This window comes from Electrona antarctica (assembly GCF_951216825.1).
Source record: "Electrona antarctica genome assembly, chromosome: 11".
Classification (NCBI taxonomy): domain Eukaryota; kingdom Metazoa; phylum Chordata; class Actinopteri; order Myctophiformes; family Myctophidae; genus Electrona; species Electrona antarctica.
The window spans coordinates 8,052,627-8,071,183 of NC_136792.1; the positions used below are offsets into that span (position 1 = coordinate 8,052,627).

Consider the following 18,557-nt stretch of genomic DNA (forward strand, 5'->3'; position numbering starts at 1 on the left):
GTCAAAAATACAACATGCAGGCAGAAGTCAAAACACACCATGCACTCACTAGCTGTGGTAATGGGCAAAAAACTCAAGAGTCAAGGAACATCAAATGTAAGCCAAGTCAAAGTGTGGCAAGGCAATAACTAACCATAACAAGCCTCAGAGAAGAGGATGAGGTTAAACCCTAGTAGTCCAAAACATTCAGAACTAGTGTTGCAGTGAAAGCAAACGTGTGTTGAAGTTAAACCATAAACAGGTACACAGTGAGGTCTGTAATTGAGGAATCTCTGTGAGAGGCTGGGAAGAAACAATTACTTCTTCTTTTTTTGCCATGCTGTTTGTGCCATCTGGCAAGTTTCTGGAAAGTTCTGTTATCCCTTTGTCTGGTCATGGCGCTTTGTACTCTTATCCCACTATACAGAGCCACCTTCAGTAATTGGCTCTACTCCTACCGACTAGCTTCGGTAAACAAGACTCGTGAGGTGCATTCTGTTGTGGGGTCTTGCTGGCTGATAGCAGAGAGAAAAACAGTTATAGAACTCCTTTGTTTGTTTTGTTGGCAAATGTTTTTTGCCACAGACAGGCAGCGTCTCAGAGGAAAAGGTTGTGAGGAAGAAGAGCTGCGTGAGATAAGGCCTCAAACCTCAGGAGAAGCTCGGAAATAGAGAGGAAGGGAGGGAGGGAGGGAGGGATGGAGGGAGGAGGGAGGGAGGGAGGGAGAAAGACAGACAGAATAAAGAACGAGGTAAGACAGAAAGAGAAAGTGGGGGAAAGTAGTTCATTTGAGAGGAAACAACAAAAGTCTAATCATAATGTAGTCTCAAACAAACAACTCTCTGATCTGAGAATTAATTGAGATGATTGCTCTTACTGGTGCCACAGTGAGTTGGTAGATATCGGTGGCTTTACAGACAATTGCTAGTGAAAACAAGTTGTGAGTGGTGAGTGAACAAAAAACGCCAATGCAGTTAGATTTCACACACACATGTACAAACTACGACCGAGCCTACGGTTTGCACAGCAGTGCCCCAAAAAAAAACGTGCATGCCGAGGGAACGGTACCTCGTGTTTCTTCACCACAGGTTGTTTTGGAGCGGGGACGAATCCTGACGTGGGAGACAGGGGGGTAACCTTGGCAAGGGGAGGAACAAAGCCCGTAGGAGGGGAGAGAGGAGACAATTTGCGGGCTGGGATGAAGCCTGGTGGGGGAGACAGGAGGGCCGACCTGGGGACTGGACTGGTTGTGGTGGTGGTGGATGTGGTGGCATTGGAACTACAGGCAGTGGGAGAGGTGACTTTGACCCCAGGAGTGGAACTGGAGGCAGGTGTGGGAGTGGTGGCTTTGACCCCAGCAGTGGAACTGGAGGCAGGTGTGGGAGTGGTGGGTTTGACCCCAGCAGTGGAACTGGAGGCAGGTGTGGGAGTGGTGGGTTTGACCCCAGCAGTGGGTGATTTGACTCCAACAGTGGAACTAGTGGGAGGCGCAGCAGTGGCGGGTTTGACTCCAACAGTGGAACTGGTGGGAGGCACAGCAGTGGCGGGTTTGACTCCAACAGTGGAACTGGTGGGAGGCACAGCAGTGGTGGATTTGGGGCCAGGGGGTGGCGACATGGGTCTGGCCTTTGGTGCTGGAATGAAACCGGTTGGTGGTGCAAGGGTCGAGGGCTTGGGGGCTGGGACAAAGCCAGCAGGACGGGGCAGAGGCTTGGCTTGAGTGAATTTGGAAGGTGCTGAAGTTGAGCTCTCAGGCTCCACAGGAGACCTCACCTCCTGCCTCGTTGCTGAAACTGCACTTATGTAATTGGACTTGCCCTCATCTGGTTTGGGGACATCCTTTTCCTCAGTCTTCTCTTCGTTGGTCACTGTTGGCTCAATCTTTTCCGGCGGCTCGTCCTTGCGTATTCGAGGACGGATATCCCTGGTCCTGCCCCTGCCCATAAGACTGGCCAAACCGAACGAAATGTCATCTTTCTCTTCCGTTTTGATAGTGTCATGCTTGAAAGAAAATATTTTGTGTCCCTTGGACGTGGGGACTGCTTTGGGTGGTTCAGGAACGGGTTTGGCAGGCTCTGGGGCCTTAGTTAAGGTTTGTGTATGTACATTGGCTTCCTCCCCCTCTGTGGGTTGAACCTTCCTGACCACACGCCGTACCACCTTCACGACCTTCTTGCGAATCAGACCCTGGTCATCTGTAACATCTGGCTGGTTGGCACTCACTAGCTTGACATCACCATTAGAGCTACCATTCATTGCACTTCCATTCATGGTACCGTGCGGCTTGCTGTCACCATTCATGACCGGCACAGGGCTTATGGAAGCTTGCCGTGTCACCATCTTTGACGTCGGCTCGGGACTTTTGAAGCGCTCTGGCACTTGAACGGGCTGCCTAACCTTGGGTGGAGAGGGACTTCTAACCCGGGCTGTGGGCTCTGTGGGTGGAGGGCTTTTAGTCCGGAACAGCCCCCTGCCAGGGTCCAGAGCTGGCACGGACTGGGCACGGCTGTACATGGCTGTATCATTGTCTGACTACTCGCATAGAAAGAAAGAAAAGAAAAGAGGAGACATGAGGGATGAGAAACAATTGATGAGAAAGTAACAGGAGTATTTTGAAAAATGTGGTTGTCCAATATTTGTAAACACACACACAAACACACAAACACATGGTGCATCTTTTGCTATTACAAGAACATCGTCAATCATGCTTGACAGTGCGCTGCACAGGTCGATCCTTACACTCTGTGGTTAAGGCTGAGTGTGTCTCTGCCTACCGAGAGTTATCTCGCCCATGCATTATTAACAGTGACAGGGCAGGAACCCGATATCCTGGCGACAGTATCTCAGGGGAACTATCGTCTGTAATGCAGACATCAGAGACTCTTAATAAAACATTGTGGGCCCACCGAGCGTGTCCAAAAGATCACATTACTATTTACTACTATAGCATTACTACTAACTTCACAGTTCTGAAGCTTACTCGGGCCGCCTCGCAGCACAGAACCTGTCTGTGTTACATAACAACACCATGTCAACGACGTAGATCAATACATCACTGAATGTAATTAACCACTAAAGCCATTTTATACTTTTATACAAAATAAATCTAAAATAGCAGAAATAGCAGAGTAGCAGATCTAACAGGCTCAGTCACAACACGTCACATTGATGCGCTGTGAGCCTGTTAGATCTGCTATTTTAGAAAATGCATAGAGCTACTGTATGATAGAGCTTATTGATCTACCATACAGTAGCTATGCTTGTAGATCTGCTATTTTCCCACATTTCCATGTGTACAGCCTATAACAACATTCCCAAAACAGGGAGGCCATGTTGCAAAGTGGTTAAGGGTAACTCCTGTCAGCTACCTACACAAAACACAATGCAGACAAAACAGCTAGAAAAACCTAAATTTGGACTTGCACGTAACTCTGACTGGGCTGGACAGTCGGACAGTACAGTAGTGGTCAGACAGCTGCTTAACACATGCCTATCTGCCTCGTCAAATAGCACTGAAATAGCACACAGTGGGCTTATTTGAGGAGCGGTGGAGGGCAGTTTGCAGTGAGATAGCATAAGTGTTTAGGAGAGCTGACACAGACACAACTAACTGTAGCTCTAATGACTGCCCGTTTCAGCAATGTATGACGTACGTACGTACGTACACTCAATCACACACTATCTTCCCCTGTGTACTGGGGGAACACATTATTAATGACATAGTGACGTCCCTAAGAATCAATTCCTATCACCATCTTCCTAAAGGTGCTGTTGTGACAGACAGCAGTCCTAAATCCCAGCTTAGAGCTAATCTTGACAAACAAACCTAATTCAAACTAATGAGGCTGAACCTCTCCAACCTCTCAGATCAGTGATCACCTGGTTTAATAAGGACTTATGTAATCTTCCCTCTGCTCCTCTTGGGTACAGTACTGTAGCTCCATGGCTCTTATATGAGACAGGGGGCGCTACCTGCAGGCTCTGTGTGGCCTGATTGATATCATAGGAAGAAACTTGATGTTTGACCCCGTGTCTTAAAACCTGGCTAACATGGAATGGAATTCACAGCCTTAACATATGTCTTAATTAACCACAAGATAATCATCACATCTAATACTCATCTAAGCGCTCCCAGACACACGTCAAATTGTGTTAATTTAATGGCTTAAGTGTCAAAATGAAACCTTATGGGTAATTCTTCAAAACAAAACCAAACTGCTTGCACAACACACCCAGAACTAGCAGACACACAATATCCCTTTGCAAGCCCTTGGGCCATGCAGAGAGAGGGTGCACGCACGCACACACGCACGCACGCCACCCCAAATAACAAAACCATCATCATTTTCTGAACCAATTACACTATTTAGAAAGCAATTACAGGGGCCGCACACCGCGCTATCCCTAAGGCCTTTTGTTGTGAAATTAAAAAGGGTAAGTATGTGTGACACTGCATCCACAACATAGAAATTAGTTTGCTCATCAATTTTCAGGCTTTTGTTCAAGTCTGATAGTTAATGAAAAGGTTTATGCGTTGTCAAGGGAAGCCCTTTTTGGTACTACAGTATCAAATCCTGTGCAGAAAGTTCTGAAAGGGCATGAAACAAACTTAACAGTTTTAGGTGATAAGGTGGCCACCGAAACAGTGGTTAGCGAAAACAGAGAGATGTGTTGATGTGAGCGCTGAGCGGCTTATCACCGCAGGGTGAGGTCATGTTGTAGTTTATCACCGCAGGGTGAGGTCATGTTGTAGTTTTATTAAAAACAGAGAGATGTGTTGATGTGAGCGCTGAGTGGCTTATCACTGCGGGGTGAGGTCATGTTGTAGTTTTATTAAAAACAGAGAGATGTGTTGATGTGAGCACTGTGTGGCTTATCACCGCAGGGTGAGGTCATGTTGTAGTTTTATTAAAAACAGAGAGATGTGTTGATGTGAGCGCTGAGTGGCTTATCACCGCAGGGTGAGGTCATGTTGTAGTTTTCGGTGGTCTCCTTATCACCTAAAGCTGGAGTATGAATAGGCCTTAAGACTCGGGCTGTAGCCGAAGGGACATGAGACAGTTGGTGGTGACGCGTCCTCGTTTTTACTGCCCCGTGCTTCACAAGTTCACGTTCCCCAGCCGTCTGCCTTGACTTCTGTGTACGCCGACTGTGGCGTGCACGGTGTGGGCTAGCCCCTCCCTCCTCTCCCTCACTGGTGCGAAACTGGGTAGTAAAAACGGGGACACGGTGGGCGACAGCCATGCCTGTCCTGACTCCCAAGGAAAACTGCTATCCTGAATGAGTGAAGCCTTAAGGTGCGTTTAGACTTGGATGGTTAGAGCTGCGCGATTTTATACAAAGTCAATGCAAAACCGAGAATTGCGCGAACGGGCGCGACCTGCCGCGATACAAACGGGACGAACCGAGGCGAATATATGTATATTCAGGTCTGAACGCAGCTTTATTCCCTTAAACTCTAGTAAATTTAGCTCCAATCTGAGAAGGACACTTACACTTTTACTGCCTGGCTTATCGTCTTTGACCTATAGTGTTCATGTGGGAAGAGAAAATGGATGAAAATCTGCATTTGACTGACTCAAAACGTACAGAAACACCATGCTGATGACAAACCATGCAAGACGGGTGAAATAACTTTAAATATTTTTTTCTCTCATCATTACACAAATAAAACCATCTCTTGCTTTGTGGCAAGAAAACTTGCTGTAATGCTGTGAGAAATATTTTTTTTTACCATTTACAATTGATATTTCTGATATTTTATCATCAGCAGAAGGAGAGATACTGCATGCTTGCAGATGTACAGTGAGTGAGAGTTGGTGTTCTAAAACAAATGTCTTTCAAAATGAAATGAAATGCTGTTTTGTCTGCGAACACTCTCCCAGCCAGAACAGTTCTGAAGCTCCATCACCATTCTTCATTTAACCCATTTTGACCCGAGTTAAAAACATTCACTCTGAAAGAATATTCAAAGATTTGCGCCACATTTTTACGATTTTTCAAAAATAGCAGACCGACAAGCTCGTAGCGCGCCACTCGGTGAGCTTGTAGATCTGCTATTTTTCAATAGCTAAATTATAACATAATGTTTAAAACACCAAAAGGGGTTCCTGCCCAAAATGGGTTAATGTATCCTAAGACACTTTTCTGTTAACTGTGACTGAATAATTATAATAAAAAATAAAAAACCCTAGTATTAATTCTTAGTGTGCAATTCAAACATCAAACTTTAACAAAATTTTAATATCTATAAACGCCAGTATTCTCAGTCGAGCTGGATATGTTACACATGCAAAGACCGAAGGCCATGTTATTCCATGACACAGACATACGGTAACTACACAAAGCCCTTAAAACCACACCGTGCAGTGTTAACTTTGTTAAGAGAGTGCTCCGTGGAACATCAAAACTACACTTCCCTTTTGTTCCCAGAACGAAAAGCGTGATGAGAATGCCATCTTGGCTGCTCTGATGTCATGGGCTGGGCTGGATGGGGGTGAGGAGGAGGAGGAAGGGGATGTCAGAAAGAAAAGAGGAAGTACAGGAAGGGAAAAAAACACGTATACAAAGATGAGGTTATGAACAAAACAGCCCAAAAGTAGTTGGTTCCTGGAGTATATGGACCAATAGTAGTAGAGTACGGAAGCCCAGTGGCTGTTGACTGTGAGATGAATAACGTCTAGGAGAGAGAGAGAGAGAGAGAGAGCGAGAACGAGAGCGAGAGAGAGAGAAAGGAGGGATATGATTTAAAAAACAAGCTGGAAATGATTGAATGTACCACAAAATCACACCTGTGTGAACTGAGTGGTGCAACTCCCCTCTCCCCTTGCCTCTCTCTCTCTCTCTCTCTGTAATTAGCACTAGGCAACAGTGCAACACTATCTCTCTCTGTTTCTGGCACAACAGCGCCACTTTTGCCCCTACTGGTACTCATAGTCACATAGGTTAACACAGACATTGCTGTTCCTTGGAGTGGTTGCACCACTCAAAAAACACACCAAAGTGAAATGTTCAAAGAATAGTAAATCCAGTCTTCACAGGTACTAACTGGGCTACTGCAAGAACCATTCTAGGAGTACTGATGAGGCCCGCTGGGCTGAGTGCCGTATGGGTCTTTGTCCTCTTTGAAAACCGTGTCTGCCAACTAGGCCAACTAAGCCTGGGCTCTGCCTAAAGCCATGTCCAGGCACCATGCTTGGTGGTTGGGTAACTAAGCCTGGGCTCTGCCTAAAGCCATGTCCAGGCACCATGCTTGGTGGTTGGGTAAGACAAGCAGCGCTAGAATAATCACCCTCCAGAACAAACCGCTTTACTGGGGGTCAAATCATATCCCGTCCTGGGCTGGCTCATCCACAGGAAATCATATTTTCGTGTGTGTGTTTGTGTGCGCGTGCATGTGCATGTGTGTGTGAGAGAGAGAAACATTAAAGAGGATGTGTCAAATAGTGAGATATAGAAGGAGCTACATGCGTGCGTGCGTGTCTGTGATGTGTTTATGTGGGATATCAGTGGACATTGACCTGACGAGGTTTATTTCTGGAGGAGATGCATGAGGATCTGGGTCAACAGGGCCAGTTCAACAGAGTTTAATGAAGAGTAGGCCACCGAGACTCACACAAAGGCAATGGCACATTGTATCATTCAATATAATCTGATGCAAATGTTTTATTTAAATTTGGAAAGCTACAAACTACAAAGTACAAACCCAAGTGTGCTCAATCAATGAAAACAGATTTGTCAAGCGACGACAGCAAAATATTGATCAACTTCTTCATAGTCAACAATAGCAGGTTCCTATTTAGCCTAGATATAAAAAATAAATGTCTTCTAAAAACAGACACAGACACAGACAGACACAAATAGAAGTAAACACGGTCATTCTAACATCTTAACCCATTCTGGTGTTAGCATTATGTTATGCTTTAGCTATTGAAAAATAGCAGATCTACAAGCTCATAGCGCGCCACCGAGTGGCGCGCTACGAGCTTGTAGGTCTGCTATTTTTGAAAAATCGAAGAACGACTGACATAGAAACATAGCTTTTTCAGAAAACTGTCAGGATTTAGAAGACATTTATAGAATCTGATCTCAGGTCAAAATGGGTTAAGAAGTGCTTTCCATTCAGTCATGCACACACACAAAGAAGGATCATGGTTGGGCTTGTAAACCTGAATATAGTATGGTGACATGATCTGGCCAACATTGCTCAGCCACTCATTTTGGGAGTGCAACCAGTACAAGAGAACGCAAACTGTCTGAGCGAATCAATACACAACAGCTTTAACCCATTTTGACCTGAGATCAGATTCTAAAAATGTCTTCTACATCCTGACAGTTTTCTGAAAAAGCTATGTTTATGTCAGTCGTTCTTCGATTTTTCAAAAATAGCAGACCTACAAGCTCGTAGCGCGCCACTCGGTGGCGCGCTATGAGCTTGTAGATCTGCTATTTTTCAATAGCTAAAGCATAACATAATGCTAACACCAAAAGGGGTTCCCGCCCAAAATGGGTTAAAATTAGCACTCCGACCCAACGAAAACAACAATTCTTATGATAATGGACAATTCAGTCGATAACTCTCCACTACGCCTACGGCTATAAAATGCAGAAATCGTTCTGTTCACAGCTAATAAAATCCCAACTCCACTAAACTATGCCGTTTGATATACAGTAACAGCAGTGAGTGTGTTATTCGAATCTCTCATTTCTTGGTTTCAACAAGGGCTACCTCATGTGCACAAATATATAGACTACGCCATCCAGACTCACAGGAAACAACAAATTGATTCCATCTGTGGGAAGACACTAGTCACTTCAATGTACACACCATGAAAAATGGCTGTGTCCGATTTTGACACCTTATCTGATGTTATGTTCCAGATAGAGCATAAACAACAACAATAGTTGACATAGATAAAAAGAGAGGATCCGGGAACACAAAGTTAAAAATGAGGAACGCCTTTATTAAATTAAGGCAACTGCCTTTTTTAATTTAATGAAGGCGTTCCATAGAATCATAGAATCTAGGATTTGTGTGACTTTGATTTAACGTAAATCACTTTTAAATCTTAAGTTTGTTAGCCTTGAGATTTGGCAGCCTACCAGCTTCCAAGTTGACTTGCACATTACTGTGTAAGATAGGACATGATTTGATGAGAGCAGGTGAAAAACAACAACCACATATTCTGTGAGAGTAGATGTTACAGCTCACTCTGACTGTGGTTGTGCCACACACACACACACACACACACACACACACACACACACACACACACACACACACACACACACACACACACACACACACACACACACACACACACACACACACACACACACACACACACACACACACACACACACACACACACACACACACACACACACACACACACACACACACACACACACACACACACACACACACACACACACACACACACACACACACACACACACACACACACACACACAAAAGGAAGTCTGCTTGCCCATGGCACTTCACACAGGAAATAGGCAGCTGTTTCTTTTTGTATAAATGCTGTCACTTCATATCGGTGTGATCGCAATGCAAAGTGTGATCATCACTCGTTATATTATATACAATACTTCTTCATTTCAACGACAGACAAAAGAGGAATGACCTGCCACTACAAACTGAATGTCAATAACACAAATTCACATTTGTTTTCTCCAACAATAGCCTTACCGTTACAACCTACTTTTAGAACTGTAGTTGCTGAACGAATCCACAAATGCTATCAGCTAGCATAGCATAGCTAATTTCAGCACGAACAAAAGTGAAGTTGGCCAAGCTCAGTGGCAGAGCTAGCAGGCCCGTCAGCTAACTGTGGTTAGCACTATAAATGGTGGTACAACCGGCTGTGGGACCTGGAGGCCGCACAGATTCTCATAGATTTTCCAGGGGAAGGACTCCCTCTTCTCCTCAAAAAAACCAAAAAGATAGCCCAGATTTCTGTAGTGTGTACCTGCGTTCTTCAAGTAGGTAACAGCTGTCAAAAGTAGGAATTCCAAAAGTCCCGTATTCCAAATTAATCCCTAGATATTGCAGATGGGGTTTGAATCCAGATCCAAGTTTGTGAGAGACAGAGAGAGAGAGAGAGAGCCGGACGGCCGGCAGAAACTCCTGTGTGAATTTGCCAGAAGACGGGCAGAGGAGAGGGATGGGGGGCTCTGATAGGCTGGCTATTCCTGACAGGTGACAGAGAGATGTGGAGTGGGACAGCTGTCCTGATACAAGGGTCCTGGCTTGGGCTAAAAATAGACGAGCCCACCCCAACCCCCCATTGCCCGTGCTCAGTAACCCCACCAGTGTCTGTTTTACCACTGACCACCCCCCCCCCCCCCCCACCCTGTCAGCAGTCACACTCCATCTCCCCATAACTTTCTGCAGTTGCTCTGTCACTACAGCTGCTCCTGCTCTGTGTGTGTGTGTGTGTGTGTGTGTGTGTGTGTGTGTGTGTGTGTGTGTGTGTGTGTGTGTGTGTGTGTGTGTGTGTGTGTGTGTGTGTGTGTGTGTGTGTCTGTCAAAAAGGCTACGTCAACAACTCTTCAGCTTCGTTGCCACACATCACGTTAGTAAGGATCGGTGTTATGACTCCACTGAAGCAAGACTGCTTCAATGGAGGCTTCTGTCTGCTATGGGTAACGTACCTGAGTTAGAAGACCTCTGTGCAGTTTTGTGTGGGCTGACGGTTGCATTGTTGTTGTTGTTGCTGCATGAGTGTTGACAGCAGGGAATGGAAGACAGAAAGGAGCCAGTAGAGAGGGAGGCGACAACAACGAAAAACAGAAGTGCAGTAATACCAGGGAACAAGGAAGTGGTGTGTGAGCTGGTACGACACATGATGCTGTTAAAAAAAAAAAAAAAAAGCCGAGATGAAATTGAGATGTTATGAAATTGTGGGGGTACAACAAGATGGCACAAGAGTGCACTCGTAGCCCGCAAGCTTAACGGCATCATCACTGCAGACCACTGATTAACTGTCTGCATGTGTGCTGCACCTCTGGATCTTGCAAGATGTACGTACAAGTCATGATGACATTATCCTCTTATCCACTGTCTGAACCAGAAAGTGGGACTTGTCGACTGTGAGAGAAAATCACACCTGTGTGAACTGAGTGGTGCATCTCTCTCTCTCTCTCTCTGGCAACAGTGCATCACTATCTCTCTCTCTGTTTATGGCACAACAGCACCCCTACTGGTACTCATGAGTCACACATGAGTCACACACAAACATAGTCACAAACATAGGTTAACGTCAGACATTGCTGTTCCTTGGAGTGGTTGCACCACTCAAAAATGGCTCGGGATTCCTTAGTACACTCACTCAAAGTAGCAGCCAATAGTGGACAGTTTTGTCTTGTTAATTAATGTGATTTGACTACTTTTATGCAAACTACTGCAGACTAAGATAAGAACTACACATACACAGTAAACAATACAAATAAATCAATTTGCTACAGTACATAACATGACACGTCTGCCAGGCATGTGTATCACAACAGATTGTCTTACTGTAGGGACAGAGAGTTAGAACAATTAACTGTCCAATGAGTTTCTTCACTATGTTATGTCGCAATGTGCTAGTGATCCTTATAACATTGAAATCCAGCAACATGCTCAGTCACGACTGCAAAGTAAAACACTGAGTCCATTCATTCATCATTCATAGTGAGGCTATTTCAAATGCCACCCATAGAAGAACATGTCTCCAGGCTACTAATGTAAACTCTGTATTTAGGCTAGGACAGTGTTAACAGTATACCAGAATATTTAGAAATACCAAAGGTATGATTTTTAAATCAAGAAATAATATGTATGGGTCTGACTGTAAGTCACACTTTGTCAAGTCCCGCCCCTGGTTGTGCCCCTCTTTGCACCCATTGGTTGCCGTTTCGTGTTTGCTCTCTCCATCCACTACCATTGAAATAACATGTTTTTCAGTTGCTTCGTATTGATATTCTGTGCACTCAATTCTTATTTTAAAGTTTGTGTCAGTAAAAAGGAACATCACAGGTGCAGCATGGTGACTGGGCATATCATGTTTGTTTCTAGTTTTTTCCCCCAAAAAAATATGTTTTAGCAAATTCAACATAAACAAGGCAGAACCAGGGCGGAACAAGGCAGAAAGAGCCTGCTGGTTAGTCAGTCAGGGACCAATCAGAAGGCTGACAAATGTCCAACTGGAATCAAATACTCTTCTGAGAGATAAGCTGTTGAGGCGAAGATAAAACGAAAAACACATCAGGCCTCGACTCAAAAAGCCTTCATTAGGTCAACTCGTTGTGCCTTGACTTGGATCCATAGCTTATGATTTTCAAAGTAAAAAAAAGAAACAAAAACAGACACTACTCTTTCTAATAAACTTAACTGATATAGTGATGCTGTATTGAGTTGATGTACTGCAGTGCCAAGCACATGACATGACACACCAATATACAATGTAGGCATTTAGCAGACACTCTAATCCAGAGTGATTTACAGCAGTGGTTCCCAAACTTCTTCGTGTCAAGGACCCCCAAATCAACATTTATTAGGCCACGGACCCCCCATTTGAAAACATACAGTATGCCAGTGACCCCGATAAGGGAGGATTTTTACGGCTCTAGCAGTGATAACGAAACATATTAATTTCATGGACCCCCAGTTTCACACACATTATGCTACGGACCCCCGATTTTAATGGCATTTCTATATCTGGTACCCCAATTTATATTGTAAAACCACTGTTAATTTAACTCTGAGAGTGTACAAATGGAACCAAATGGACCCATTAGGGTCCATTTGGTTCCTAACTATCTCTAATTGAGCTAGGTACCCCCTGGAACTCCCTCAAGTACCCCCAGGGGTCCCCGGACCCCTCGACTTACAGTACAAGTGTGAAACCTGCTCAACAAATGACAGGGTAAATGGGTCACTCAAGTAGAGTGCAAAGAAAACAATTGGGTGCTTCAAAGAAACTAGAATACTGCACGTAAACATCACACTTAGCATCTGTCTAAACAACATTGTATCTAATTAACACTATTAGCATATTTAATTTATTTATTACAACATGGAACTTTGCCAACTGAACAATTATTTGAAGGATAATTGACTGGTCACTTATGCTCTAGCCTCTATTAGCTAATCAAATTAAATCCAGCTAGATGTGGAATTATAAAAAATATTGCCACATAAAGGTTTACGTTCCAATTGCTTCTTCCAACTGCAAAATCAGTTTATTAACCACATGAATGATTTTATTCAACCACCAGCCTGCCACCACAGCTTGCGCATCACGGCAACAAGTGTCATAGGGTCCTCCGGCAAGTTATGCTAAATCCATGCAATCTAGAAAACGCTTATTTCATATCTATTCATTATTCTATGGGCCATAAATAAAAAATTAAACCCAGCAAGACTTCTCTATGTAGGGGTGACGTCCAGGTGGACAGTACACCCACCCCACCCAGTACACCCACCCCACCCACCACACCCAACCAAATGGACCCTAACGGGTCCATTTGGTTCCATTTGTAAATTAAAATTAACATTAATTTTACAATATATATTGGGGTTTCAGAGATAGAAATGCCATTAAATGGGGGGTCCGTAGACTAATGCATGTCAAACTGGGGGTCTTTGAAAATAAACTGGTTGAGAATCACTGCTAGAGCCATAAAAATCTTCTTCAAAGAAACTAGAATACTGCACGTAAACATCACACTTAGCATCTGTCTAAACAACATTGTATCTAATTAACACTATTAGCATTTTAATGTATTTATTACAACATATAACTTTGCCAACAGAACAATTATTTGAAGGATAATTGACTGGTCACTTATGCTATAGCCTCTATTAGCTAATAAAATTAAATCCAGCTAGATAACAAATATTATATAACAAATATTGCCACATAAAAGTTTACGTTCCGATTGCTTCTTCCAACTGCAAAATCAGTTTATTAACCACATGAATGATTTTATTCAACCACCGCATCATGGCAACAAGTGTCATAGGGTCCTCTGGACCCCAACGGGTCCATTTGGTTCCATTTGTACACTCTGAGTTAAATTAACATTCATTTTACAATATATATTGGGGTTTCAGAGATAGAAATGCCATTAAATGGGGGTAGACTAATGCATGTCAAACTGGGGGTCTTTGAAAATAAACTGGTTGAGAATCACTGCTAGAGCCATAAAAATCTTCTCTCACGGGGGTTCCTGGCATATCTCTTCAAATGGGGGTCCAGTGGCCAAAGCATTTCCAGGGGTCCCCAGCCAAAAGCATTGAGAACCCCTGACAAAGAAAACTTGTCTAGGATAATTGCATGTCAGTGTCAGCTTGACAATGTCAGACATGCTACAATGACTTCCATCACCAGCAGCAGTTTTAAAAATGTTTCGTTTTTACACAAATATCATATACCCTGGTGAAATGCCAAGAAGTAATGAAGGTATGAAAAAATAGATGCAGTTCAAGACTTCCTAAAATTCCACTTGGCTGTTACAATTCCAGATTTTGCCACTAGAGGTCACCCTCTCCTCTCCCACAACAGCCGATTAAGCTCACTTCTCTTTATTGGCCAGAAGAGGGAGCCAGAAGACTGATAAATGATCTGCATTGCAGCATTAGGAACACAGTGACCACACAAAGCCTCCATTATTTAGTGTGGGCTGAGCCCGGCTGACTGCCACCACTTTCCAGGAGGAACACCATTAGTGATTTAGATCATGTGCAGCAACCAGACTGTATAATGAATGGGGGACTTGTGACACTATGACATTAGAAGGGGCTTCATATACCAGTTGACATTGGGGAGGGGAGGGGCAGAGAAGGACGGGGAGGAGTGGGTGCAGATGGCTTGTGGACACTAGGCGGGGTCGCCTTGGGAAGCAGACCAGAGACTAGCTTGAATAAGAGGGTGTGGTGATGTGGGCCAGAGATGAGAAAATACAGTGGCGTAACATTTTAGGCCTATGATGTGTCAACTTAAATCAAGTCACCTTTCATTTATTTATATGTAGTACATTTAACAACGGCATTCGAGCCAAAAACACAACCATCATTAAATCATAATCCATAAAAGCAAAAAAAAAAAACCCACATACAATTCCAAATCAAGGTAGTAAAATCAATAAGATAAGAGAGACAACGAAAAGCATTGTTGTTAAGTGTTTACACACATACACACGGACAGCTGGGCCTAGGAAAACAATGGAGCTACCTCAGACTGAGCTAAAAGCAAGAGAGGGAAAAACAACCTTCAATTTGATTAACAAAGGTGAGACAGGACTTAATGCGAGTGTTCCTTAACAGTGTCTGTGTGTCTGTGTGTGTGTGTGTGTGTGTGTGTGTGTGTGTGTGTGTGTGTGTGTGTGTGTGTGTGTGTGTGTGTGTGCGCGCGTGCGTGCGCGCGCTATATAAATAGAGCGCTACCTCTGTACATACCAGTGTAGGTATGAGGTATGAAGAATGAATGGTATGAAAGGTGGCGTCATCCAGGAAATGTGCTGACTCATCACTCATCATAACCACAGTCAGAGACCTGTGATGTCTGTCGTCACACCACAATCAATCTTATAAGCAGACAGGGACAAAAACATTGCAAACACGCAAGTACAGTAAAAGGTATGCAATCCTACAGTATGTTGGGAGGATGTGAATTTCGAAAGCCAGAGCGAGAAGAATGAAAGCAGCTTTGCCGGCACTGGCTATTATAATCCATCTATGCTTCAATCCAATCACGTTCAGATCCCCACTAATCATTTCAGTGACATGGGGAGGTAATAGTGGTGGGACTGGGGACTGGCCATTCTAAACCCTTGTGCAATATTTCCAGTCATAGAATAGACCAGGGGTTCTCAACCCGTGGGTCGCGACCCCTCGGGGGTCGCCAAATTATTTTAGGGGGTCCCCAAATTTAAAAAAAAAAAAAGTTTTAAATTTTTATTTTTACGATTTTTCAAAAATAGCAGACCTACAAGCTCGTAGCGCGCCACTCGGTGGCGCGCTACGAGCTTGTAGATCTGCTATTTTTCAATAGCTAAATTATAACAATGCTTAAAACACCAAAAGGGGTTCCCTCCCAAAATGGTTTAAGGTTATTGTAGCAGTCAATTTATATTGGGGGTCGGGAGGGGGCAGGGCGGGGCGGGGGTCCCGAGACATTGCCAAAGCATTTCCGGGGGTCCCCGGCCAAAAACGTTGAGAACCCCTGGAATAGACTACACACTAATGTTTTCACAGGGGTTTGTCTTTGGTCAGGGTGGTGCAGCCTTTGGTGGGAGAAACCTGCATGGCAAGAGCTTTGAGTCACACTTTACACAGCAGGCTTATCTACCACCCAGAACAGAAGTTATAGCTTATCTACCACCCAGAACAGAAGTTATAGCTTTGACAGTGAACATTCCACAGATCCCTGACAAACTGGACTTTACAAACCAAAGTCCATCTAGTAGAGTCTATACACAGTTACACACACACACACACCAACCGTGGTTGGTGGAAGTACTCAGAGTGGGAGCGTACCTATGTTCCCCAGGTTCTATGTTCCCCACCATGCAAAAAGGTTATTTGTTCCCCACTTAGAATAAACCTAAACCAGAAACCTAACCTAGTAATTCTAGTAAGTATTTTAGCAACTTAGTCTTAGTGTTACTTTTAGTAGCAAATTCTGATTTAAGCTCAGTCTTTGAACAATCCATTGAACTTTAGGCCTGCCTAGGCTACTTAAACTATCTAGTCTTAGCCAACTAAAAATTAACACTCGCATAAAATAAAATAAAACATAATTGCTCGGACTCTTCAACAAAGATGGCAAAAAACAAACATTCTTTGTTCTGTACTTATACATACAATTGTATAGTACAAAACACTGAAGTCCTTAACCCCATTTTGGGCGGGAACCCCTTTTGGTGTTAGCATTATGTTATGCTTTAGCTATTGTAAAATAGCAGATCTACAAGCTCATAGCGCGCCACCGAGTGGTGCGCTACAAGCTTGTAGGTCTGCTATTTTCGAAAAATCAAAGAACCACTGACATAGAAACATAGCTTTTTCAGAAAACTGTCAGGATGTAGAAGACATTTTTAGAATCTGATCTCAGGTCAAAATGGGTTTTAAACCAGAAACCTAACGCTAACCCTAAACCCTAAGGTAAGTGGGGAACATAGAACCTGGGGAACATAGGGATGACCCCCCCCCCCCTCAGAGCTCACTCACGGCTGGTTCCAGTCCATCACCACCGGCCGTTCCAGACAAGGCCAGGCGACTGGGCGGAAATGTCAGGAGACCTCCTGTGGACTTCAAAGACCCTGTCTGGATATGGAGGCTCCACTAGAGTCTCCATCCTTGAGAGGTCCATCCATTAACTGACTATACTATGCTATGAACTGGGTCAGAATGTGTGTGTTTAACTGTTTATGTGTGTTCAGGGGTAATGGAGACCAGACAACATACCAATGGCCTGTCTGTCTGCCCTATGTCACGGGTCTGAGCTAAGCGTGCATGAAGGCATTCAATCAGACAGTGGATTAAAGAGAAGGGGGAAATAGTGATTCTATAAAAATAACGTAATCCCTTCAAAAGAAATCTGTCATCACATCACTGTGTGCATCTATCAAGTATGAAGTTTGTCTCTCAAGGTTTTAATGCAGAGTTTGCAACTCAAGAGACAATACAGCAATACTGATGATAGTGAGACATAATTAACACGTCCCCTTGGGAGTTGCTGTCTAAATGACGTGTTGAGCTGATGTGTTTATTGCTGATTGTATGGTAGTAATGTTAGCTATGTTGTTGTTGTTGCTGCTGTATACACAGTATGGTAGGGGCTCTACGTTGAGGCTGGCTACAAAACATGTCCATGATGACCAGTGAACTGGGTTGATCGTCTGGCGTCTTTCCACTGAAACATCAATCTCTTTTTTTTACGCGAGACATAAAACATCTGAGAACTCAAGAATGCAGAGCGCTTGCTTGACTGATGGTCACTTTTGGTCCTGTCTAACAAAACACAGACTCCATGTGTGAGCTGGACACGAGTATGATACATCATGCTTTGACCAGAATAATAGAGATATTTTAAATGGAGTAGGTATGCTTAAAAGAGACAGGTTTTAAATGGACTGCCTTTAGTCAGAGTAGAAACAGACTTTAAACAGGGTAGAAACAGACTCTTTGTAGCTGAAGTTGAAACCAGCTCAACTCTTTTTGCAGCTTTGTAGCTTTTGTAGCAGCTACAATCGTCTGAAGTATCTTTGCATCTTCATGTCACTGGTCGCAGGTACACCCCAACTGAATTGGGATGTACCAGTACAAATCAAACACAAGCAATAGCCTACGCACAAGTCAAAGCTGGTTTTCCATTCTCTGGACAACAACTTTTTACAATTGAATGAGACAAAATCTGAGATCATCATTTTTGGTGCCCCGGACTCCACACAGGCACTCGTTCCAGAGCTATGTATGTAGAAGGAGGTGGCCCGTAACCTGGGTGTGCTGTTCGGTTCTGGCTCGTCTCTTTCACTCCCCAAGTAACAAGAGTCAGTAACAAGAGCTCATA

At 43.9% G+C, this 18,557-nt stretch overlaps 1 protein-coding gene across 1 annotated transcript in view; it reads right to left on the minus strand.

Annotated features, from left to right (window-relative positions):
* Positions 1–10,099, minus strand: part of LOC306931963 (unconventional myosin-XVIIIa-like) — a 128,534-nt gene extending 118,435 nt beyond the window's left edge. The window contains exons 1-3 of the mRNA XM_079513668.1: positions 9,689–10,099; positions 6,395–6,465; positions 1,048–2,507 (exon numbers count right to left, since the gene is read on the minus strand). Coding sequence (XP_079369794.1) covers positions 1,048–2,507; positions 6,395–6,437 — 1,503 coding nt within the window. The 5' untranslated portion in view covers positions 6,438–6,465; positions 9,689–10,099. The remainder of the gene's footprint in view (positions 1–1,047; positions 2,508–6,394; positions 6,466–9,688) is intronic.
* Between the last annotated feature and the right edge of the window lie 8,458 nt (positions 10,100–18,557).